The sequence below is a fragment of the Delphinus delphis genome, chromosome 2, assembly GCF_949987515.2.
Source record: "Delphinus delphis chromosome 2, mDelDel1.2, whole genome shotgun sequence".
Taxonomy (NCBI): domain Eukaryota; kingdom Metazoa; phylum Chordata; class Mammalia; order Artiodactyla; family Delphinidae; genus Delphinus; species Delphinus delphis.
Window position 1 is genome coordinate 143,497,330 of NC_082684.1, and position 27,453 is coordinate 143,524,782.

The 27,453-nt window shown below is 36.6% G+C and overlaps 1 protein-coding gene across 2 annotated transcripts in view; it reads right to left on the reverse strand.

The window, feature by feature from the left end:
• The window catches only part of RNF111 (ring finger protein 111), an 81,162-nt gene that overhangs the window by 20,642 nt on the left and 33,067 nt on the right, over positions 1-27,453 (reverse strand). For both annotated transcript variants that reach the window (XM_060005882.2, XM_060005881.2), the window contains 4 exons: positions 25,911-26,806; positions 13,633-13,759; positions 10,445-10,608; positions 7,479-7,673 (listed from right to left, as the gene is read on the reverse strand). In XM_060005882.2, the coding sequence (XP_059861865.1) occupies positions 7,479-7,673; positions 10,445-10,608; positions 13,633-13,759; positions 25,911-26,787 (1,363 nt within the window). In that variant the 5' untranslated portion in view covers positions 26,788-26,806. The remainder of the gene's footprint in view (positions 1-7,478; positions 7,674-10,444; positions 10,609-13,632; positions 13,760-25,910; positions 26,807-27,453) is intronic.

The following is a 27,453-nucleotide window of genomic DNA, read 5'->3' on the forward strand; positions in this document are numbered from 1 at the left end:
TACTGAATTCAAATATCTGTAAATAACAATGTGATACAGTCACATTCTTAACACGCATATCCTGTAATTTCAGGCAGTGATCTTCACTGGGATTTTCAGGCAAGCTTTAGGAGGCTTATATTTACCATGATGTTTAAATATGGCAATAGATCACCTTTTCCTAGGTCATTATAAATTATTAGGGTTTTTTTTGTTCTTTTTTTTTGCAGTATGCGGGCCTCTCACTGTTGTGGCCTCCCCCATTGCGGAGCACAGGCTCTGGACGTGCAGGCTCAGCGGCCATGGCTCACGGGCCCAGCTGCTCCGCGGCATGTGGGATCTTCCCGGACCGGGGCACGAACCCGTGTCCCCTGCATCGGCAGGCGGACTCTCAACCACTGTGCCACCAGGGAAGCCCTAAATTGTATTTTAAAAACTCTAAAATAACATAGGAGTCTTTCCATTATATGCAACAAAGCTAAGGTTCTCCTGAGCTCCATGAGCCTCCAATACTGTAAATCATTCCTATATAATGAAGACTACTATGTACTTCTTAAAATCTTATCCTCTTAAGACATAACTACACGGGCTTCCCTGGTGGCACAGTGGTTGAGAATCTGTCTGCCAATGCAGGGGACACGGGTTTGAGCCCTGGTCCGGGAAGATCCCACACGCCGCGGAGCAACTAATCCCGTGAGCCACAACTACTGAGCCTGCGCTCTAGAGCCCGCGAGCCACAACTACTGAGCCCGCATGCCACAACTACTGAAGCCCGGGTGCTTAGAGCCCATGCTCCGCAACAAGAGAAGCCACCGCACTGAGAAGCCCGCGCACCGCAACGAAGAGTAGCCCCCGCTCGCTGCAACTCGAGAAAGCCCACGCGCAGCAATGAAGACCCAACACAGCCAAAAATAAATAAATAAATAAATAAATTTATTTATTTTTTAAAAAAAAAAGACATAACCACCCAACTCAGAGCATATCTGGCTAAGTCTCACTAACTTCCAATGTCTTTTCCCTTCTTCTGGTCTCTAAACTCAGACCCAATAGAACATAAATAAGACTCTACTATGTTGAAAATTAAAGGTCTCTTATAATGATCTAGTGACTCAAGGTGGAACAGTGGGAAAAAACATGGAGTCAGATGGGCCTGAGTTCTAATCCTGAGCCTGTCTAATCTGGAGCAATGTGACCTTAGGAAAGTTATTTAACCCCTTTCTCACCTATTAAATGTAGCAATAATTGCCTTGCATGGTTGTTGTTAGAAAAGATAATAATCCTCTAGGTATGAAATATCTGAGTCCTGATTATGCCCTGTCACATGCCCAGAGTTATTTTGAAGGTATGTTCTTCCATGCCAAAAGAACAGCAGAAAGTGTCCCCAGAAGGTTTATCCTAGTGTTTCAAACTCCTCTAAAAAAAAGCACCCCTTCCTCAAACTACATGTTATGTGGAAATTAGATAAAACAGATAAAAATGGAGATAAATTTTTTTACTTAAAAATAAAAATTAGAAGAGTGGAAAACCCAAATCCCTGTCCTTCCCTTCCCCCACCCCCACGTGACTCATGAGGCATCTCTTCAGAATCCTTAGGATTCTGGAGTACCACTGTTCTAGCCTTTTTTCTAAAGTAACCAATACCAGGGATACCCTGCTCCTATTTGGCTCACAGTACACAGCTATTCTCTTCTGGGCCAATGTACCAAAATTAGGAATCTTCTGGTTCTTTACAAATAATACAAAAATCCAACCGAAACTGGCTTAAACAATAAAGGGAATTTATAGACTCACATAAATGAATCTGGGTAGGGATGCTTCAGGCTCTGACTGATGGGTCTGACTGCAGTACACCTCCCTGTAATTCTCCTGGGTCTGCCCTCCCATTCATGTCCTATCCTGCTTTTGCTGATTCTCTTATGGGCAAAGTCTGTGATCTAAACCCTGTTAGGCAGTATCTCTATTCTAAATCTATGTATATTGGTTCCCCCCACCCCAAGTTCCTACTCTGGCCTACTTGGGCTAATTTCCTGAACCCTTTTGTAAAGGTTCTTAACCTCAGAACTAGAATTCAGGAGTCTGTAAACTTGGATGGAAAAAAATTACAAATTCTTACTAATCTCTAATAGCCTCCTGGAATTAGTACTACCTTGTTATCATCAGTTGAGAGGTTAAATATTACAAATAATTTGTATCAAAAAACAGTGAAAGTCAAAAAGCTGTTCACTTTTAAAACATAAGTGACAGCAGATTCAAAGTCAGTTCTATAATTAAATCACTTTCATTCATTTGCATTCCAAATTTCTTGAGTAACCTGGACAGAGTCACAACTGGCATACCTGGAACTGACCATGATCAGCAGCCTATCTTCGCTATGTTGAATCAAACATTAAGTAGCTATTTCCCAAAGGCTGTAAGATTTACAACAATATCATTATTATAGGAACTTTACTTCCTACAACATTTTCAGGGTTATATCTCAGCCCCCACGTCAAAGTGTTACACAAGTAAATGTCATTTATTGTGTGTTACTTCAGAAAAGAAAATCGAAAACCTTTGGGACACTAAATCCATTCAGTGGATGGACTAAATGACCTTCATGATTCCTGCCAACTATGACACGTTAATTTTACAAACCCAATTATTTGAGGATTATGTGTAACTCTAAGACTCAGGAGATGAGTCTGTAACCAGAGCAAGAGATCTAGGGACCGCTAGGGCCATGACTGAAGTAACAGATATGACACTTAACCTGTTTGGAAACGATCTGCCCTCTTGGTCTTCAATTATTTCACATACAAAACTCAGAGTGAGTGAAGAGGAAGCACAATGACTTTAATATCCTTAAGGCTGAACACATATTTAAGGGGTTATATGATTAACAGTATGGCCCCTAAAAGAGGACTGACCTTATAGCTCTACTTCTTATGGTACAGTTTTGGCTTCCAATTAAATTAATGTCTATTTTCCTACAGTTCAGAAGCTCTTTGTTGCTCAAACAAGGTAGCAATCCAAAGTAAAGACAACTGAATCTCCTCTTGTTCAAGAGTTACTGACCAAAGAAAATTGCCACAGAGTAGAGGTGAAATACAAAGACATCTGATTGAGTAAATAAAACACTGCCTTTTTTATTAAAATTAGGCCGCTGAGTGGCCACTAAAAATAGATAATCGAAAATCTACACCAGAAGAATTAACTCCACAGCCCAGTGACACCAAGCTGGTTAAAATACTTTTATTGTAATTCTAGGAGGATTACTGAGATGTACTCATGCATTTATTCATTTATTTGGCAAGTCTTATACATAATAATGACATGGTTAAGGATCTACAAAGATACTGAAAAATGAAAGTCCTGGCCTTTAAAATAACGAATGGATATTGTCTGCCTTTGTTGTTTTATCTCTAGAACTAGAAACATGCCTGCACAATGTAGGTGGTTCAATAAGCACTTGCTAAATTTAAGCTAACCGCACAGGGAAAAGAGGCATGCCTGCATGGTTGCAGCTTAGTGCTGAAAAAGAGAAAGACTTGATCTTTGGTCCTCAAGGAGCTCATCATCAAGTACGGAGAAAATTTAAAACAGAAATCAACCAGTATTATAACAGAAGCACTAGGTTCTAGGTACAGTATAGAGCAACACTGCCCCCCAGGGAATATCTGGCAACACCTGGGGATACTTTTGGTGTCACAGCTGGAGGGGAAGTAGTGCTACTGGTTATTAGTAGGGAGAAGCCAAGAATGCTGCTATGGCTACGCGGGCCGGGGTGGGGGGGAAGGGGGGTGGGATGAATTGGGAGATTGGGATTGACATATATACACTACTATGTATAAAAGAGTTAACTAATGAGAACCTACTGTACAGCACAGGGAATTCTACTCAATGCTCTGTGGTGACCTAAATGGGAAGGAAATCCAAGAAAGAGGGGATATATGTGTACATATAGCTGGTTCACTTTGCTGTACAGCAGAAACTAACACAACATTAAAGCATCTATACTCTAATAAAGATTAACTAAAAATATAATAATAATGCTGCTAATATCCTGCAATGCACAGGACAAGCCCCCGCCCCCCCACACACACAAGAACTGTCCAGCCCAAAGACAATAGTGCCAAGGTTGAGAAATCCTGGCATAAAGGAAGATTACAAGATCCAAGTCAGACTTTGTAGGTTTGAATTCTTGCTCCACTATCATATAACCTTAGACAAGTTACTTTACCTGTAAAATGAAAATAATAATAGAATCTGCCTCATAGGTTATTACAAAAATCAGAGTTAATATAAATAAATTATTGACCAATATTATGAGTTCAACAGATGTTAGCTATTATTATCCACTACAATTGTTAGCTCTGTTTATGTTGTGTTCCCGGTGTCTAGAACAGTGCCTGATACATAGTATGCAATCAATAAATACTTGCTGAATAAATGAATATATAAGATAGCATATACGCATAAAGCTAAGAACATTGAGAAGTCAGACAGATGATAAGCTGATTGGGGCATGTTGAGTTTGAGGTGACTGCAGAATGGTCCAGAGGAGAGGCGGTTGGATATGAAAGTTTAAAACAAGGAGAGTGTTCTGGAAGCAATACGGTGAGTCATCGGCATACTGGTGGTAGGTGAAAACACCTACAGTTATGAGATGGACGAGTGAAAGAAGGGATGAAAATAGAGTCCTGGAAGAAAATAAGATGAGAAGAAAATTACTGCCAGATTTTTAAACATCATGTTTGTTTGTTCTGAAAGGAGTCAGAGTTAAAGTTAAATGAAGGAGTTTAAGGTGAAGAAGATCCACTTAGGTATACATAGACTTAACACAAATGTACACGTGCGTGTATGAAGGGGATGGAACCAACAAAGATGCTGAAGACACAGGGAAGATAACTGATAAAGCAAGGTCAAGGACACAAGAAAGGACAGGAGGTGGAGCATAGATAAAGAGACTGGAAACTATAAGAAGGAGTTAAGAGACCAGGAGTTAGGAGATATGGATAGGTATAAATACACAAAAGTTTTTATTAAAGGGACTGGAAGTTACAAGTATTCATGCTTGAGAACCTTCATTTATTTTTTTTATCCCCCCTACCCCCAGAAATCAGAGTCTTAAGAAGAATAAGAGAATTTTGGAATAGACACTGAGGGGAAGGAAAGAGAACCGATTGGGATTTATCACACTATGACAACTTATTACCAAAAGCCCAAGATTAGATACCATAAATTGATGAGGCATCAATCTGCATGGTTCTATGATTTTTACCAGTCCCATTTAGGAACCTGGATAAGAGAGAAGCTACATGGCTCAAGTGATTCAAGGTTGGAAATATACAAGAAGGTGCAAAGTAATGACAGGATGTGAAGAAAACAGGTGAATGATGTTCTACAGTCTTGGAAGGAAATAAAGCCAGCAGAATTGAACGCCCCTAATGTAATCTGAATATCTGTATGTGCTTCTATCAGATTCATATAGAGGAACAATCTGGCCTGGAACAAGGTTCTCCTAGTCTAGAGAAATACAACATGAGCAAGTCTATCCCAAGGGTGGTCATTAAAAGATAGAATAATATCATGAGAAGGCCATTCAGGCAGTGAAGTTACTACCTAATAGATTAAATGTGAATCCTAACTAAACAAGCGTGTTAAAAAATAAGTACATAAATAAAAGCTTTGAGACTGTCTTGAAATAAAGTTGGGACTGTTTCACATAACATCTAGATAAGCATAGGGTACATAAAGCTACCAGGAAAGACAGTGCACTCAATAAACGAAATAAAAGCCCGTTTCACTTCTGCCTACATTTTTTTTTTTCAAAGACACCCCTGAGAAATCTCCTTGTTTCCTCAAGTTTGCCTCAAGTCTCCTTTGCCTCAAGTTTCCAGGGAAGGGAGATCTAAACCAGACACAAGCAGTTTTCCAATCTGCTCAAGGTAAGTTACAGGGATATTATAGGAATTAAATATATTATTAAAAGCCAAAAAAAGATAGAAAATATATGGTGGTTTTGTTATTAATGGTGATATTATTGGTGATATAGTCAATCTACAAGCTATAGGGTCTATGATGTCTCTGTTACTAAACAGCAAGTTCCTATCTCTGTGCCAAAGAGCGGAAAAAAGACTACTTTAAGACCCAGTTAATCTGAGATAAGAGTTAAAACTATAAAACTCTTAAAAGAAAACAGAGGAGTAAATCTTTGAGAACTTTGGTTAAGCAATGGTTTCTTAGATGTGACACCAAAAGAATAAACAACAACACAAAATATTGGGAAAATGACATCATCAAAATTTTTAAAACTCCCATTCCTATTTTCAATTCTTTTGGATACGGATCTAGGAGTGGACTTGTGGGCCATATGCTGCTAACTCTATGTTTCACTTTTTGAGGAACTGTCAAAGTGTTTTCTACAGTGGCTGCACCATTTTACATTCCCACCAGATATTAATAAAGGTTCCAGGGGCTTCCCTGGTGGCTCAGCGGTTAAGAATCCACCTGCCAGTGCGGGGGACATGGGTTTGAGCCCTGGTCCAGGAAGATCCCACATGCTGCAGAGCAAATGAGCCCGTGCACCACAACTACTGAGCCTGCGCTCTAGAGCCCGCAAGCCACAACTACTGACACGTGCCACAACTACTGAAGCCCGCGTACCTAGAGCCCGTGCTCTGCAATGAGAGAAGCTACCGCACTGAGAAGCCCGTGCACAGCAACGAAGAGTAGCCCCTGCTTGCCGCAACTAGAGAAAGCCCGCCTGCAGCAATGAAGACCCAACGCAGCCAACAATAAATAAAATAAATAAATTTATAAAAAGAAAAATAAATAAAGGTTCCAATTTCTCTATATCCTTGTTAACCCTGCTTATCTTCTGATTTCCTGTTCTTTGTTTTTGTTTTGTTTAATTATAGATATCCTGGTGAGAGTAAAGTGGAATTTCATTCTGGTTTTGATTTGCTTTTCCCTAATAACGTTTTCATGTGCTTCTTGGTCATTTGTACAAATGACCTTCTTCTTTGGAAAAATGCCTATGTAAATTCTTTGCCCATTTTAAAACTGGGCTGCTTTTCTTTTTATTGTTGAGTTGTGCAAGTTCTTTATATATTCTGGATACTAGACCCTTATCCAATATATGATTTTTAAATATTTTTCTCCCATTCTGTAGGCTATCTTTTCACTTTCTTATAATTTCCTTTGATGTACAAAAATTTTAAATTTGATCAAGTCCTGTTTATTTATGTTTTTCTTTTGTTGCTTGTATTTTTGGTGTCAGCCATTCAATTCTCCCCCATCTCTTTCAGTTGAGCTATAACACTCCAGTAACATAGCACACAGACTCAAATATGAAGTCGTAGTCTAATTCTAATAAAGACCACTTTGTTCACATATGATGCTTATTCTAAGAATACACTCTTGCTAACACAGCTAAAATCTTAAAAACAACAATCCTTTTTCTAACAAAGAGTCCCCTCCCCGCTCTTCTTGTCTTTTCTTTTTCTTTTTTTACATACCTCCTGTAGAAGTACCACTCATACTATTGCTTGCAAGCATAGGTGAAGTCTCTGACACTGCGGAGGGTTGGCTACTAGTGACAGCTGAAGCAGTATCAGAGGGCTGCTCAGAGGTAGATGGATTTGAATTGTTAATGGAAGCGCTTGTGGTTTGTGATTCCATTCTCGTGGAAGTGGTTGGTACTACAGTAGGTTCTACAATATAGAAAATGTTTATTAGCATTTCAAAGCAAATTAGGTAATGGGTTATATTTTAATAAAAGCTAACATTTTTATGATAATTATTAAAACAAAATATGAATCCTCTAATAAGTACAATATACAGTTAAAAAAAGTTTTCATAAAGTTAAACTGCAACATTAAAATGACATGTTATTGCATTTTTAAAAACCCAACACATATATGTATATTCTAATAATTCAAAGGACTAATATAGTTTTTTTGGGTAATGACCATGTAAGTTTTCTGATCACAAAGAAAAGAGGCAAAGTAAAAGTCCCTCTGCTATGTCCATACACATTGTCACAGGCTGTTAGAACAGTATACAAATTGTACTTTCTGGTTACATTATGGATTCTAGAGTCACACAGCTTGGATAGCAATTCTGATTTCATCACTGACAGTATGATCTAGGATAAATTACTTAACCACTCTCTATTTCCCCACCTGTAGAACTAGGAAAGTACAGAATTTTCTTCATAGAACTGTTGTTAGGATGAACAGAGATCACACATATAAAGCACTTTATATGATGCTTTACAAGCAGTAGTCATTCAATAAACATTAGCTATGATTTTTAATAACCATTTTAATTTCTTACATGCCTTTTTGTATGTTTTTCCCCCAAATTTTTTGCCAATATTAATATTCATCAGTACTTCCTAATAAAAATTAAAGTTTTTATAGTAGAAATTAAAAGAAATTTCAGGCAGACCTTAACTTATGAATGAGTTATACTTTAGACCCTAATTGTTAAATGATTGTTTAAAAATTAAGAATAATGGGAATAAATCTGTGCAAAGCATAGTCACAATAATTAGACCTGAATTATATCACTCTTTAAATGTGATATACAATGAGAGGACAACTATTCTATACAATGAAGTGAGGTCCGCTGATTCCTGAAACACAAATAGTACCTGTTAGTCTATATGGGACCCTGTACTTCAGATGCTTAAAGAAATATATTTGCCTAAACGTAAAAGGGGGAGGGAGGAACCTCTGTTGATTTGCAAATAGTTTATCTCAGTTTCTCAGTCTTATTGGTATTGACAGTGGCTGAATAATTCTTTGTTGGAGGCGGAGGGGGGTCGGGGTGGACTGTCCTTTGCACTGTAGGATGTTTAGCAGCAACCCCAGCCTCTACCCATTAGATGTTAATAGCACTCTCCCCCAACTGTGAGAACCAAAAGTGTCTGTAGATATTGCCAAATGTCTCTAGGGGCACAAAATGGCCAGTAGGTAAGAACCACTGGTCTAACTGATAAACTTAAGTTTTGAATTTATTTTTAATAAGATAGAAGCCTTCCACTAAAAGAAACCAGTAGGGAGAAGGGGGCATCTGCTGATCACTGGAATACTTTTAACCTAAAAGTAAAAGTATTCTGTTTGAACTAAATTCTAGTGGGTTAAAAGGCTACTCTGTCACCTTTTGTTACTTTACTGGATGGCAGGTGTCACATGGGACAACACACAAAAAGTTTCCAAAAGAGCCATTAATATTTAATTGAGTAATCTTTAATTAATCCCTATTGTATTAACCACTGCCTTACAGATAATTTATGGTGCTTCAAAATAAAAACTGAGGGCTTCCCTGGTGGCACAGTGGTTGAGAGTCCGTCTGCCGATGCAGGGGACGCGGGTTCGTGCCCTGGTCTGGGAAGATCCCACATGCCGCGGAGCGGCTGGGCCCGTGAGCCATGGCCGCTGAGCCTGCGCGTCCGGAGCCTGTGCTCCGCAACGGGAGAGGCCACAACAGTGAGAGGCCCGCATACCGCAAAAAAAAAAATCATAAAAAAAATAAAAACCAAGACATTGTTAAATGAAATGTAGACAATGGGAATAAATTAGCCCTTAATAAACATCTTAATTCTAAAGTACTGCTACTCTGAAAGTTATGATCATCCAAACTGCAAACAGCCGATATGAGAGCTGATTGCACAAGGCCCCTAACTCTTCCTACCTAGCTAATGTATCTTTTCCAATTTATAGCTAACTGCCAAAATTAACAAATTCATATATGGCTTACTGTCTCCTTAAGGAAATTATGATTGACCATTTCCTTTTAAGATGTAACTATTACTATCTGAAGACCATTGTCACTATGAGGGAAAATTCACATATGTCTTCATATATTCATACTTGCTACCACTTTCCCTAACCTCTGTTTTCCAACTCTACCTTTATTTCCTCAGTTACTTGGGTGCAGCTGTAAGCCAAAACAAAACACTAAAGCTGAGCAGCACATAAGGTAACCATATTATTACACTGAAGGATAACACAACTTTTAAAAGAAAACTGAACATTTCAAATAACCAGTATTAACCATTTAAACTCAGTTATATTGCTTTCCTGTTCTGTATTTTTAAAGTGCTGTTTCTATTTTTCATAGCAAAGTTAAAGTATGATAACAATATTATAAATGAAAGTATCAATAACACATAAGTCTGAGGATAGATCAAACTACCTCTTGTAAAAATAATTTTTTTCTAAGAAAATAACTACCAAGCAATGAAGTAATAATCAGAGAGAATTTTTAGACACAACTTACAAACTGAGGTTATTATATTAATTGAAAAATAACATTAGGATACCTGGCAACTTCCCTGTAATTTAATATATATTACCATTAAGCAGCAATAGAAGTTTCTAGCATATTAAGATACTTCATTTTAAAAAAAAAAAAAAAGATACTTCATTTTAGCAAATCTTATTCATAATTCTACACTGCTAGTACTCCAACTTACCATCTTCATCAACAGTAAGGTCCACAACTTCTGCCGCATTCTGCCTCAAGGGCTGTATAACAGTAGAAATCCTACTGCGGTTCCGTGGCTCCTGTGGCCGACTTGTATGAGAACTTGAACCTTGGCTCCAGTGAGATCTATTGTGTCCAAGGGTTGAACGAGACCTTAAATAACAAAATTTTTAGTTACCTAAGAAATCATAAGCCTTTCTTACAAACTAAGTTGTGAAATTCTTCATTCAAGAATTCTCCAGAGGGGCTTCCCTGGTGGCGCAGTGGTTAAGTATCTGCCTGCCAATGCAGGGGACAAGGGTTCAAGCCCTGGTCTGGGAAGATCCCACATGCCGAAGAGCAACTAAGCCCGTGCGCCACAACTACTGAAGCCCATGCACCACAACTACTGAAGCCCGCAACAAGAGAAGCCACCGCAATGAGAAGCCTGCGCACCGCAATGAAGAGTAGCCCCCGCTCGCCGCAACTAGAGAAAGCCCGTGTACAGCAATGAAGACCCAACGCAGCCAAAAATAAATAAATTAAATAAATTAAAATAAAAAGAATTCTCCAGAGGAATAATCATAATAGAATTTAAAATTCTGACTAGCATAATGTCTAGCACTCAATAAACATCTGCTGAATTAAATGTTCAACAAATGTTCACCAATCAACTGACCTCAGAAAATGAAAAATGATATGTTAGACCAATCACTGGTGTAAAATACAGGATTCTGTTTCAAGAATGCTGCTCCCTTTTCTATGTTTACTTTGAATATTCACCTGGGTTATAATCAATTATTTACATTTTATGTTAATACCTAAAATTATTCACCATAGGTATAATAACAAAAATATCAACACCCTAAACATTTAACATTCACATGATCTTCTATGTTTAGTTTAGATTGGATCTGCAAAGCATGGCTTTGGGAGTCCCAAACCAAGCTAAGTTTCTGGGACTGTCTAAAAGAGATTCAAAGCACCGGAGAGAGTTCTTGCCATCAGGAGAGGTACGGATAGTTGTAGCTAGTTTACTATAAGAAACATCATCGTTTGAGCTGTTTTAGGCTTTAAAGGCATATAATCACAAACCCTCAACACCGAATGCTTTTATCATCTTTTAATTATGTGTATTGTACTAAATTACTTACAGCATATATTTTATTTTAAAAAATTCTTAAAGGATTCACTGTAATGATCTGGACTAAGGGTACAGAGGGATAGTATGTAGAATATGCAGTCCTCAGGCTTCAAGGAGAAAAAGATAAATATGTTTTAGAAAGATGGGGCTTACTAAGTTGGTTTTTTCTCCTGCCCAGACTGAATGTAAAACTGCCTATAAGCTTATTGTCACTATGTATGGAAAGAGTGAGCCAGATGCACTAACATGCAGTCATCGTATAAGCTTGACCACTCAGAAGAGAACTCCGAAGTTCAAACTGAGCTGACAATGGCCTCAGCAATTACAGAGCCTAAAAGTTTAGAAAGAAGTTCAAATTCTAAAATTAAGTTTTCAAGTAACAGGAGTACAGAGGTTAAATCCTGAGACAGAGTTTTAAAAAAAAGACCGTGTATTCCAGCAAGAATTGTATAGATTAAGGCATGAAGGTAAACAAATATTTCAAGCTGAAATGGTTTTAGATAAGAATGATCACCATTTAAAATTCTTGAGAAACCAAGAGTATTTGATGAGAGACTGAGTAGTCTATTATTTCTTAGAAGCTGTTAACAGCTGCAGAAACTTCCACGTCCACTATGCAGCACTTCTGTGAAAACTTCACAGGATGTCCTAACTCCAAATATAATGCTGAGTAAAGTACCAGCTAAAAACTTGATGTATGAGGAACAGTTTCACAGAGGCCTTAGTCGCCCCTATAATTAGTGGCAACTGTCAAATCTTGACACAAAGGGATCTGAAACACAGATACATTCTCTCTTGAACAGGAAGGGCCAAGAGCCAGCTAAAGTGACAAAGTTAATATTCTAGGTAACCATAAGGAAAATAAATATGGCTAATGAGCACTGTGTGTCTTTTTCAAGAGCACTATCACTATGTAAACGCATCTGCTTGAACATTTAAGCGTCTACATGAAAAGAAAGCTCTCCAGTTCCACGAAAAAACAGGTCCTTAGTTTCAACAATTGTTATAGCTCATAAAAACTGAGTCAGCGTTGTACCAACCACTATGGACAGTCACAGAATAACTGTGGCACGTACTGTGGAGTATCAATTTTCCTCAGAGTCTGGGAAAATCATTTAAAACTTAAACAGGGATATATTATAGAGTGCTCTCTTCCATGCCATTAGAAGTAGTACTCCAATGGGAAAGTGGCAAGTAAAGAAGCACATTCTAGGTATGATTGTAACATGCTTCCAAAATAAGAATGCTTTTTTCTTAAATCAATAACAAATTAAAATACAATAAGCAAATGCATTTCTAAATTCATTCCAACACAAAAATTAAGATTCATCCACAGTTTGGTGTATCAGACGAAAGAGAGGAGTACTTCACTGCTTCCTTTACCAGTATTTGTAATCATCTAAAGCACAAAATGAATTGTGTTAGGGTCTCTCTCTCTCTTTTTTTTTTTCTGTCAAAGTGATTCTCAAAAGGGCAATGTCATTTCCAGTTATTTATCAAAACAAATGAGGATATATCATTCATTTTTTACTACAGGGCTTATATAAAATTACTGAGTGAAGGACAAAAAAATCCAAAAACTATGTTTTATACTAAGTTGTCCTACCATAATAGCATAAACATCACTGGTATTAATGAGATGCCAATATCATTCCCAATACTTATGTACTATTCACATCTAAATTTCAGAGGAGTTTGTGAACTTTCTGAATCATAAAACAAATTCAATTTTATAAAACACCAAGTAAAACTGATGTTTATCTAGAGCAATGACTCAACACTCACTGTATACTTGGGGTGCTTAAAAAAATACTGATTCCTAAGATTCTGGTTCAGCTGGTCTGGGCTATGATCCAGGCAACAATATATATTTTATCATCTTCCCAGATGAGTCTAACACAGTCTGGTTTGACAACCACTAATCTGGTTGGTATACACACACTAAAACTAGGTAAAGAAAAAAAAAGTAAAAAAATGCAAATATCTGCAGCACAAATGGGTCTAAACATTTACATCTAAAACTTCAAATATACAACCAGGAATTAAAATCTTACCGATAGCTTTCCCCAACTGTTACTATCTCCACTTCACTGTCAGTTGAGGTAACATTAATTTCTTCATTGGCAGTGATCTGGGGAGTGGAGGAAGCTTCTATCACCACAACATCTTCATCAATATTTCCTGGAAACAAAAAGAAAAAACATTTAAAGGGCATATGGGATAAACAACAAGGTCCTACTATACAGCACAAGGAACCATATTCAGTATCCTATGATAAACCACAATGGAAGAGAATACAAAAAATAAAAAAAAGGATGTATATATATATATATATATATATATATATATGTATAACTGAATCACTTTGTATATATATGTTTAACTGAATACAAAAAAAGAATGTGTATATATATATATATATATAACTGAATCACTTTGCAGAAATTAACACAACGTTGTAAATCAACTATACTTCAATTAAAAAAATAAAGAGCATATGCCTGTCAGCTAACTTAAAGACAAAATTTTTATTTTGACTTTGAAGACTGAAATTCATTACAAAAGTAAAATTCATCTGTCAAATCAAAGTTTTTAAAACCAGAGCTCACTATGCAAAGTGAAAACAGTACTTACTCTCTTAATTTGCACATTTGTTTCCTCTTATGATTTTTGTTTGTTCTTTACAAACTTTTAGTAGTTTCCAGAAGAATTTGTATAATCTTATATAAAGATATTAATACTGTAATATCTAAAAGTACTGATTTAAGATCTTATGTAAGATATTCACATTCTATAAGATATCAACCCTTTGATATCTAAAATGAAGACACCACACTCTCTGTAAGTTTTCTTCAAGGTTTTTTAATTTATGTAATATGGTATTCTTTTAAGAAAAACACAGTAGCTTTTCAGTTTTGTGCTACAAAATCTGTAATTTTTTTGTACGTGTTCTTTTCTAAAGTATTCCAAGTTCGGAAAGTGCTCACTCATCTAGAAGATGGTACATACTATATTTGGTGCAATGTGTTTCCTTAATATTTACATCACCTAGAATTGTTACTTATGGCATTAGATAAGATTATAAATAGAATCTGGCCCTGCTCAGTGAAATAACCCAGTCACAAAATAACACTGTATGATTTCACTTATGTGAGGCATCTAAAGTAGTCAAAGTCCTAGAGAAAGTGGAATGGTGGTTACCAGAGCTGTGAGGCGGAAGGAAAAGGGAGTTGTTTAATGCGTATGGAGTTTCAGATTGCAAGAAGAAAAAGTTCTGGAGATCTGTTTCACAACAACGTGAATATTCTTAAAACTACTGAACTGCATACTTTAAAATGGTCAAGATGGTTAAACAACAACAAAAAAGAAAAGTTATGCTCCATTTCTTCTCTTGCTATATTTTCCACAAATCTAGAGCTAAAATGTCTTTTTTTAAACATTCTTCTCTCTTCATTGCTATCACCTGTCAATGTAAAGATCAGACAACAGTTTACAAGTAATATCTTGCGAGAAGAATTTTCCCATAATAAGAATATTGAGAGCTTAAAATTTCACCCACTTTAAGTGTACATTTCACTGATTTTAGTGTGTTTATGGAGCACAGACATCATCTCAATCCAGTTTTAGAACACTTCCAACACCCTAAAAAGATCCCACATGCCCTATTTCAGTCAATCATTGTCCCTCTAACCCCATCCCTACATCCCTACAACAACTAACATGCTTTCTGTCATTATGGACTGATCTGTATTTTCAAGAGTTCAATATAAATGGAGTAATACATTACATATCCTTTCATATCTGGCTTATTTCACTGAGTGTACTTATTTTGCGATTCATTCATGTTGTGTGTATCAATAGTTCATTCTTTTTTACTGCTGGGCAGTATCCTATAATATGAATACATCACAGTTTGTTCATCCATTCTTCTGTTGATGGACATCTGAATTTTTCTCACTTTTGGCTATTACAAATAAATACATGTACTTCAGGCATACATGTTTCATTTTTCTTCGGTAAATACTTAGGAATGTAATTTCTAAATACTATGGTAAATTTATGTTTAGCATTTTAATGAAGTGCCAAATTGTTTTCCTAAGTGACTGTTCAGTTTTACATTCCCACCAGGAAAATGGGGCTCCATTTTCTCTACATCTTCGCCACTAACTGTTACCATCTCTTTTTTATTATAGCTGTTCTACTGCATGTATAGTAGTATATATAGTAGTATATATTCTTTTCATTTTCTTAATGGTGTCTTATGAAACATAAAAGTCTTTCATTTTGATGAAGCCCAAATCAGCTATTTCTTTAATGGATCATGTTTTTGGTGAGCTTTTAAAGAAATCTCTGCATAACCAAAGGTGACTAAGAATTTGTATGTTTCTTCTAGAAGTTATATAATTTAGCTCTTACATTTAAGTCTGTGATCCATTTGGTTGATTTCTGTGTCTGACATGATATAAAAGGTCTAAATTCACCTTTTTAGCATGTAGATCCATAACTGTCCCAACACTATTTGTTGAAAAGACTGGAATAATTCTATTTTGATACTTAGTAGATTCAGGTTTTTCTAATTATTCTTCAGGATTATAAAATCAAGGGGAGAGAAAAATTCTTGAGATTTGGACTGGATTGGCATTAAGCATCACTAACAAAGCCCTGATATCTCTATAATATACATACTTTCATCCAAGAACATATCTGTCCAATATCATATTTATAAACCTGTAGAAAAAGTGAGGGTTTGGTTTGATTATAATTGTAACTCTCTATAAAGCTACATAATTTTCTTCAAAGAAGCTAAATATACTCCTATTGAGATTATTCTTACACTCTTTATTCTCTTTGCTGCTCTTGTAAACATGCTCCCTTTCTTCATTACATTTTCTACTAGTACGGTGGCATTCCATTGATACCATATATTCATTTTTATCCAACTCTTACAGAACTCTTGCTTAGCACAATGACAACAAATGGCTCAACTTTCTTCTCACTGTGGAATTTACGCAGTCTACATTCCTTCACCCGAGGCACCATTCCTAGACAACCTGGAATTTCATCTCTAATATACCTCTACATCATCAAATATCTGCACTACTTCAAAAGTTGGCCACTATCTGGAGGAGGTTACAAGCCCATGACAAAGATCTATAACATGCTCTCTGATACTCCAAAGAGGATAACAAGGAAGGCACTGGTAAATCACAGAGGCAATAAAAGATGATCTGATTAGAGAAATAGTTATTTTAAAAATATTCCAGGGCTTCCCTGGTGGCGCAGTGGTTGAGGGTCCGCCTGCCGGTGCAGGAGACACGGGTTCGTGCCCTGATCCGGGAGGATCCCACGTGCCGCGGAGCGGCTGGGCCCGTAAGCCATGGCCGCTGAGCCTGCGCGTCCGGAGCCTGTGCTCCGCAACGGGAGAGGTCACAACAGTGAAAGGCCCGCGTACCGCAAAAAAAAAAAAAAAAAAAAAAAAAAAAAAAAAAAAATTCCGTAATATTTCTATTTTGGAATACTTACAAATTGCTCTATCCATTAAATAGAAAAAAATTAAGATTTAAAAATTATGTGCAAATTTTTTAAAGTAGTTTCTAAGTTCTAAAGATTACACACATACACATGTTCAGGTCAAATGTATTTTTAACAGCATAAATATAGGCAGAGAAAAACAAAATAGCAGCACTCAGTGGCTATTTAAAATAATATTATCGATTCAATTTCCAAATTACATTTCTAATTCTTCGTAATCACATACACGATGCAGCTTAAGGTAAGCATACACAGGCAATCATATATTTAAAACTAAAAGCATTATATATAAAAATAAAAGACCGTGGATTTTTTTTTTAAAAAAAAACCTCTCTTATTTTAACCCACCAACTGGACATTACCACTTTACCTGGAGAAAAGCTACATCTATATATCAGCTTTATTAGTGATTTTTCTCCATATATGTATACATGAAATTTCTTTACAAGTCTGTTAAAAAAAAAAATCACCTAACATTATTAAACACCTTTTACACAGTTATGCAAAGTCAAATATAAATGTAACATTTTGAAGTTCCAATGACAAATGATACAAAGCTAGCTTTGCTAATGCATTAAAATTCAATTTATATAATTTTTTATGAACACAGAGATTGTATAACTAAAAGTTATATAAATAACTCATTTAGGCACTGTTACTCTTATTGCTTCAACATTTTTCTAAAAAGAATCTTTATAAGCATAACTTGAACATAATACATAAAAATTATGTAACTAAATAATAATCACAATTAGGCAAGATTTGGGCATCTTTAGAATGACTATTATTTAAAACACAATTTAAAGGAAATATTCCTAAAATTATGAAGTTAACCTTAATACAGCTTTTAAAAAATCAAGACAATAGGTCACTTATTGGGCCAATTTCATTTTCATGTCATTTGCATGTAGAAATATTAAAGGATGAGAGACTTGAGTGCAGCTAAGAGTGATGGGACCGCAGGTGATTTAGCTATTTCTTTTAAGATTACTTATTTTGCTTGTACTTATTTTGCTTGTACTTTTTAACATATTTTTGACTGGAGATGTAGTTTCGGCAAAAATCCCCCTGTCAATAATGTATTAATACATCATGAGAAAAATAAAATGTAATAACCTGGGTAGTGTAACAATGGTAACAAAAACAATGGTTTCTCTGACAGAGGTCTTCAAGAACCCCCCAAAATCACTGATTATTCTGGTCCCCCTGTGCCTTAAGTCTGGTATGATGCCAATAACAAGAATAGCTTGCAATATGTGAGCACATACTTTGTCCCATGTATAATATTCTGCATGTCTAGCTCCATGAAGAAACTGAAACTTAGAAAGTTTAAACGACTTGTCAAGCAAACGTGAGCAACACTTGGAATTAACACCTAATTTCAATTCTAAACTCAGGCTCTTTACATGAAGTATATCACCACGCCGTAACTACTCAACAAGTTGGTGCTAATTACTATCAAATCTTCCTGTTACGCTACTGCGCCTGTCTTTTGCAGTCACAAAAGTTACTGAAGTTTTAACAGCTTTGACTCTTCTTTGGGACTCTTCTGTTGGGTATCTATCCAACAGAAACGAAAACATATACATATACAAAGAATCTGTACGCAAAGGTTCATAACAGCATTATTCACAATGGTCAAATACTAAAAACAATTAAATGTCTATCACCTGACTAATGGTAAACAAATCCATACAATGGAATACTATAAAGGAACTAAATAATAAAATAAGTAGAACAGAATAGAATTAAATTAAAATGAAATGAAATGAAATGAAACTAAGTACTGATATCTGCTACGACATGGATGAACCTCAAAAACACTATGCTAAGTGAAAGAAGCCAGACACAAAAGACCACATATTGTATGATTTCATTTATATGAAATGTCCAGAAAAAGCGAGTCTATACAGACAGCAACAGATTAGAGGCTGTATGCGGAAGTGAGGGCAGGACAGGGATTAACTATAAACAAACAGGGATCCAGGATCTTTGGGGATTAATGGAAATGTTCTGAAACTGTACTGCAGTAATGGCTGCACAGCTCTGAATTTACTAAAAATCACTGAATTGTAAACTTAAAATGGATGAATTTTATGGTAGGTAAATTATACCTCAATGAAGCTGTTAAAAAAAAAACCAAAAAAAACCCACCTGTAAAACATTCCCTGCAAGATACAAAACTAGGGGGCTTCCCTGGTGGCACAGTGGTTGAGAATCCGCCTGCCAATGCAGAGGACACGGGTTCAATCCCTGGTCCGGGAAGATCCCACATGCCGTGGAGCAACTAAGCCCGTGCGCCACAACTACTGAGCCTGTGCTGTAGAGCCCATGAGCCACAACTACTGAGCCCACGTGCCACAACTACTGAAGCCTGTGCGCCTAGAGCCCATGCTCCACAAGAGAAGCCACTGCAATGAGAAGCCCACACACTGCAACGAAGAGTGGCCCCCGTTCGCTGCAACTAGAGAAAGCCCGTGCACAGCAATGAAGACCCAAGACAGCCAAAAATAAATAAATAAATAAAATAAATTTATTTTTAAAAAAAAGATACAAAACTAGATTTCAGTAAATGAAAAGACATTCCATACGCTGGAAGAGGAATACCCAAAATCCCAAAGATGTCAGATCACCCTAATTTAGCCTACAAATACAATCCCAATAAAAATATCATCATGTGTCTCCCCACTAGCACCATCCTCAGATAAAAAGTTGATTATAAGTTCACTTGGAAGAATAAACAGGCAAGAATAACCAGGAAAACATGAAAGAGTCTATAATTAAAACAGTGTGCTTCCAGTGAGTGGACAGGCAGACCAACTAATGGAACAGTATGAAAGCTCCATAAATAGATCCAAATACTTATGGAAATTTAACATATGACAAGGGTGGCAACTCAAGTCAATAGGAAAGTTTTTAATGATTTGTTTGGGATAACTGGATAGCCACATGAGACAAAAAGGATCCATTCTTCACACTGTACATGAGGACAAACATCAAATAGATCTGTGCTTTATACGTTTAAAAAAAAAAAGGTAAACAATACAAGGGCTAGCGGGGAAATGGGTTAGTTTCCTTTTAAACTTGGAGTGGGAAAAACTTTCCTAATTATGATTCAAAAACCCAGAAACAGTAAAGGTCAATAAATGTGACTAATTCAAAAAAATTTTGGCAAGGTAAAGAAGTATTGCAGAGTCAAAAAACTAATGACCGGGCTTCCCTGGTGGCGCAGTGGTTAAGAGTCCGCCTGCCGATGCAGGGGACACGGGTTCGTGCCCCGGTCCGGGAAGATCCCACATGCCGCGGAGCGGCTGGGCCCGTGAGCCATGGCCGCTAAGCCTGCGCGTCCGGAGCCTGTGCTTTGCAACGGGAGAGGCCACAACCGTGAGAGGCCCGCGTACAGCAAAAAAAAAAAAAAACAAAAAACAAAACTAATGACCAATTTGAGGAAAATGTGTTATATAGGATGTATACCTCTAATATATAAAAAAAACTTCTAAAAATGAATGCAAGAATGAAGACCAACATTCTGACAGAAAAACAGGCAAATGAAATGAATAGATTGATCACAAGAAATGCAAATGACCTTTAAATACATGAAAAGACACACAAACATTAGTCATAAAAAATACAAATTAAAAATGTACTGACATACTATTTCTTGCCTCTCAGATGGGCCAAAAATTAAAATCTGACAACTAATTCTGCTGGAAAGGCTTTGGGAAAATAGGCACTTTCACACACTGCTGATGGACCCAAAATGGTTACGATCCTCTCAGAGAAATCTGGCCATATTTTTAAAATAACATACTCTTTTATCTTTGACTCAACAATTCCCTCCTATAATTCTATCCCAAAGACACAATGGCAAAAACTATTAAATGACATATACAAAAAGTTATTCACTGCAATGCTATTCATAATAGTAAAAGTCTGCAAACTGTTCATCGATAGGGGACTAGAACAAATTAGGGTATAACTATACAATGGAGTACTGTGGACCTGTGGAAAAAATAAAAGAGGAGTGAAAAAGAATGAATAGAGGGATGAAAGCCTATATACCCTTTATATCTCATCATATATAAACTTTTATTCCTCTATTATATCTCTATACTCTAACGACTGTATACATCGTTAAGTGAAAGAAAGAGCTATATTTTGAGTAAGATAAGGGGAGGATGTATGTATGTGTGTGCATATGTGTATATATATATATATATATATATATATACACACACACACACATATATTTGATAGTTTTTTTAAATAAATATATTTTATTTATTTTACTTTTGTCTGTGTTGGGTCTTTGTTGCTACGCGCGGGCTTTCTCTAGTTGCGGCGAGCGGGCGCTACTCTTCGTTATGGTGCATGTGCTTCTCATTGCAGTGGCTTCACTTGTTGCAGAGCTCGGCTCTTGGTGCGCGGGTTTCAGTAATTGTGGCACACAGGCTCAGTAGTTGTGGCACACAGGCTCAGTAGTTGTGGCACGCAGGCTCAGTAGTTGTGGCGCACGGGCTAAGTTGCTCCGCAGCATGTGGGATCTTCCCAGACCAGGGCTTGAACCCATGTCCCCTGCACTGGCAGGCGGATTCTTAATCACTGTGCCACCAGGGAAGCCCTAATATTTTTGAGGAGAAAAAAAATGGAACAACAAACTAAAACAGAAACTAGTGAAAAATGATTATCTATTAGGGAGAAAAAGATAGGAAGAGAGGGCAGAGGTAGAAAACTAGACCTCAATGAATATATCTTGTTTAAAAGTTTTGACTTTGGAACCAGGTAAATATTTCACATAATTAAAAAGCAAAACTAAACAATTTTTACAAATCTCTTAAAAAACAAAACAAAATCCTTTGCAACAACCACAAATGATCCTAAATGCATATTAAATTGGTGGCATAACCACACAGAAAACCAGCCAAGGGCAAAAAAGGAACCACACAGAAAAATCTTTTATTATATTCAATAGAATTACTGTTAATAATAATTGTAGAGATTTTCATTTACATTCCTTTATGAGTGTTCACTTATGTCTACGTATTTATAGTTTGTATAGAATAAAAAAGTGATTAATAGTGTTAAGAATCCAGATTTTCAATGTGATAGTAAAGAGATCCAAAAATAAAACAGAAGCTTACATAAAAACCCTAATCTTAAATTTTCAATGGAAATAGTCATATGAATTAACGATTTATCTTTCTAAAATCTTTACATTCCGAACTCTGTCCATTAAGAAAGACAAAAAGCAATGATAACCCAGTAGAACAATGAGCACTTTCGTTCCCAGTGGATAGCTTCTAACTATCACTTCTGAATAAAAGGAAATCAGGAGTGCTTGGAATGACTGGTTCCAGGTTTGGAACAGGAAATGTAAAGGATGAATCTGGACTATCTTGTTACATCAGAGAGTAATGAAGTTATCAAAGACTACTGGAGTGGCATCAAAAGGACACAAACCAGGGACTTCCCTTGTGATGCAGTGGTTAAGAACCCGCCTGCCAATGCAGGGGACACGGGTTCGAGCCCTGTTCTGGGAAGATCCCACATGCTGTGAAGCAACTGAGCCCATGTGCCACAACTACTGAGCCTGCGTTCTAGAGCCTGCGAGCCACAGCTACTGAGCCCACGTGCTGCAACTACTGAAGCCCGCGCACCTAGAGTCCATGCTCCGTAACAAGAGAAGCCACCACAATGAGAAGTCCACGCACAGCAACGAAGAGTAGCCCCCGCTCGCCGCAACTAGAGAAAGCACGCATGCAGCAACGAAGACCCAACACAGCCAAAAATAAATAAAATTTTAAAAAAACAAACAAACAAAAAGGACACAAACCAACTTGAAGATGCTCCCACTGGCCAAAGATGAAAGTATCTGAACATCAAAAAGAATAAAAAGACTGCAACACATCAACTATGCTAAAATTCATGAGTTCAAAATGATAATTGAAAATGAAAAACCTCTCTGAATATTGCTAAAGTTTATTCTGAAAAGTGGTAAATGAAGGTAAAGACTCAAGCATTCATCTTACATTTACTGTATCACCTTCATTTCAGAGTAAACAATTAGCTGATGCAGGGAGAATTCTTCCTTATGAAATAACCTCCGTTAATAAATGTAACAGAATGATAGAAAGACAGCATTTTGCAACCCCTAATGAAATAATGGATCTAGGCAAGATCATCAAAGCTGCTGAAAGTATTACATGAAATGTTGATGGGGAACTTTATACTGGAAGGATCAGGATGACACCATCTGAAACCTCTAATCAATTTTAACATGCGATGCAACAGAAAGTACACAGCACCACCAAGGAAGAGTTGCTAAATCTAAGCAAGCTTTTAGATCCACCAGTTTGCAGGAAATATGTAGTATATAAAACAAGTTAAATGGTATGATGTCAGAAATTGTTCTGAATTCTCCACTAAAAAAAAAAGTGAGAGATGGGCTTCCCTGGTGGCACAGCGGTTGAGGGTCCGCTTGACGATGCAGGGGACACGGGTTCGTGCGCCGCTCCGGGAAGATCCCACATGCCGCGGAGCGGCTGGGCCCGTAAGCCATGGCCGCTGAGCCTGCGCGTCCGGAGCCTGTGCTCCGCAACAGGAGAGGCCACAGCAGTGAAAGGCCCGCGTACGGCAAAAACGAAACAAAACAAAACAAAACAAAAACCGTCTAATGACTTAAAAAGTGGTTCTAGCAATTACCAAGTCACCAAAGTCTAAGGTGCCTGTGTGAATAAAACTGTTATCAGAAAATCTGGGTACCAATAAGCAATATTTCTAAATTGACATTTATTCAACATTTTATATATGCAAATAAATTAGTAACTTACTTTTAAGACATCTGACTTTTATTTTTGTGTGTGTGGTTTTTTAAAATATTTTTTAAATGTTTTATTATTAAAAACTAGTTTATAGGGAGGGTGGGAGGGAGACGCAAGAGGGAGGATATATGGGGATATATGTATATGTATAGCTGATTCACTTTGTTATAAAGCAGAAACTAACACACCCTTGTAAAGCAACTATACTCCAATAAAGATGTTTAAAAAAAAAAAAATCTAGTTTAAAACACTGATCTAGGAACCAGAAAACATCAGGAGTACTTGGCTTCAACTTTTGGATTTGTGTTTCAGAGACAAACATGGATAATGTCTGAAAATAATGTAATTCTTCCAAGAGAGACAGTTAAAAAACCCACGTGCTACAATTAGTACTAAACAAGATTTTAAAATGAATTACAGAGTTCGCATTTATCTTGACTACTTGAGGATATATGAACTCCTTTCTTCCTAGATAAAAACAAAGATTCTGGCCTACATTTACTCTATTCTCATGCTTCCTACAAATACCAGGTCCTTAGAACTTCTGCTTTACATCACCAACCATCCTGCCTCATTAATTTCAAGCAGAAATTGGACTCTGCTGCTCCTACTCCCAAAACTGGAGTCTTCACATTCTAATTACCTGAGAAAAATGTGAAATGTGACATTAAGCAAGACAATGCCTATTCTCACCTCCCTCTTTCTCAGGGAATGGTTGCTGTAACCGCCTTTCAGCTGCAGGTGATCTCAATTAACTCTTTTTAAAACAAATACTTGGGTAGGTTATAAAAAAATGAACTAACCATAGCTAAGACTAAAATTAAGAACAAAGTTGCTGATTTCAGGGTTCTGGCAAGAATAGAAAAATAAACGTGGAAGAGGAAAGGGTGCCTTGGAAAAGGAAGGGACCCATATAGAAGGAGAGAAGAGGGAGAAATGGCATATCTGCACAGGAGACTAGTAAGTAGGCTTTGTCCTCAACAGGCAGGACATCAGGCAAAGACTAGGAAAGCGCTGTGTCAGTAATTGGAAACCATTATCTTAGCCGTTTAAAAAGCTCTCCCAACCCCACTTTCCTTACACTTTCACAAGAAATTAATCTTTTACCTCAGTTCAGACTTCACTCAATGCTCACTTCATCAAATTACCTTAAATTACAACAAACTGTAAAAATGGTTTATATGGAACATACACTTCAGAGACTGTACATGAACTTATTCTAGTTAAATATAACATTTATACACTTCAGAGACTGTACATGAACTTATTCTAGTTAAATATAACATTTACTGTGGTGAGGGGCGCACTCAAGCTAGTCATCTATCGATTCATTTTTAACTGATTAATCATAGGCTCTACTGAGCACCCTCAGGACTAAAAGTTTGTGTTCCAGTATTAGAATAAAAGCTACCTCTCAAATGCTTGAAATTATTTTTCCGTTATAAAGAACATGATAAAGGAAGAGTAAACAGGAAGAATAGAGTACTTAAAGGAAAAATAAGCGTCTTTTTTTAGTGACTAGAATTGTTCTTACTGTAGTTGAATGTGAAAGAAATCTATCACATAGCTATCTGAAAAGGCACTCATAAAAGCTAAACGTAATAAGGAAGCACTATGGGAAAAAAAACTGTACCATAAATCAACAACTCACAAAATATAATCTGATTATGTATAAAATAAAAACTTTTTCCAAAAAAAAACCCCAATAAAACCTCTTGCTTTATTTTTGCCAGAAAAATAGAAAATTTTTTAATTTTCTATTTAAAATTTTAGAAATTTTTAAAATTTGTATCTTAGAATTGGGGTCATGGTTTAATACTACAGTTGGTAATTTATCTATATGGCTTAAAAATTAAAGTTAATAGAGCCTCATATTCCTTCTAAATACAATGAAATCACTAAAATGTAGAAGAAAATAAGCACAAACACAATGCAATGGCTTCCATGCTATTCTGAAACTTAAGAAACAAAATTTTTACCTGAGGGAACAGTTGGATTGTTTTGGTGGTTTTCACTGGTAGAAACAAACAAATCTTCTCCTTCAGTTGATGAGCTGGAAGAGGATTCACTGCTGAGGTCATTCTCACTAGAACTACTAGAACTGGGGAGCAATGCATATTTTCTTCGGGCTAATACTTCTCGTTTTTTCCTCTGCATTAATATCCTCTCTTTTTGTTTCTGTGTCCTCTGGGAGGAATTATTTTTCACGAATCTCTTTCTGCATGGAAGTCTCCTTAATGAACTGCTATGAAAACAGGGTCTTTTCATTAACAATCCTGAAACAGATTCTGTCTCAGTCCGAGGCCACTTATGGGACCGTGCACTATGAGTTCTACTTTTAGCACTCAAAATTGCCTGGGAATGTCTTACAGAGACTTCTTTATCCTCATCTGAAGTCACAGTATCAGAGTCTCCAAAATGTAGACTAGATGAAGGAGAAGAAAGACAATCACTAAAAGAGGAATCGTTATCTTCATCACTTGGTGTTTCTAGGTGTTGTCTCAATCCTAATATTCCCTGGTTCTCTTTAGCACAATTTTGCATGTATGAAGGGCCAGCCTGCTGGCTTTTGCGTTTTTTCCTCACAACAACACTTTTTTCTTGCTCTTGTTGGTTACCATTCATGTCCTTCTCTTGTTTTTGAGAATCATCACACAAATGTGAGAATTCATTCCCCACTTTACTATTAATCATCTCAACTCCTGCAGGAAAACTTCTGGCTGCCCCAATGGGCTCTGGATGCAAGAGGATCCCTTTCAGACTCTCCTGTGTCTTTGGTGCATCAGAAGGAATCTCACTCTTCATATCCACTTTTAAGGTATAGAGCTTGTTATATTCAGGAGTCCATTGAGACATGGGAAACTTTAAGGAAGGCCTAGAAGACACAATAAGATATTAAAAAGATGGTTAATGTGTTTTATTATACTGTTTAAACAGTTCTCAGATTCCACTGAAAATATCCCTGTAATAGGGCAGAATTGCCTTTTCCTCATCAGAATATAAAATGGCTGTAACGAGTCAATTTTCTCTGATACCTCTTACCCCTAAACCCAATTTTTAGAAATAAAGATTACAGAACATAAGCCTACTTCAAAACTTCTATTAACCAAAAAACTGATCTTACTGTGTATCTTCCTAACTTCAGCAGCATAACATATCTGTCAAAATCAAACAATTTCTCTAAAACCTATTATAGTAAAAATAGATAAAAGGATTAGAATTCAAAAGGCTTTGATTAATCAACACTGGTTTTCTCCTGGTATCACATTTTAAAGTGATAATTACATCAAATACTTTCTGTACATCTATATGGTTACTATGTTAGATATATTACTATAAACAACGAACTAATATAAATATAGCTTCTCTTTCATGGTTCTTTCCTTCATAGCACTCTAGTCTCTAACGAGAACCTGAACTCACCAATAGACAGTAGGCACAACTACGGCATTTCATAAAGTTTTAGATACATACCGAATGACCAGAGCCAAAACTGAACTGCTGAAGATCATTCAGTTAAAG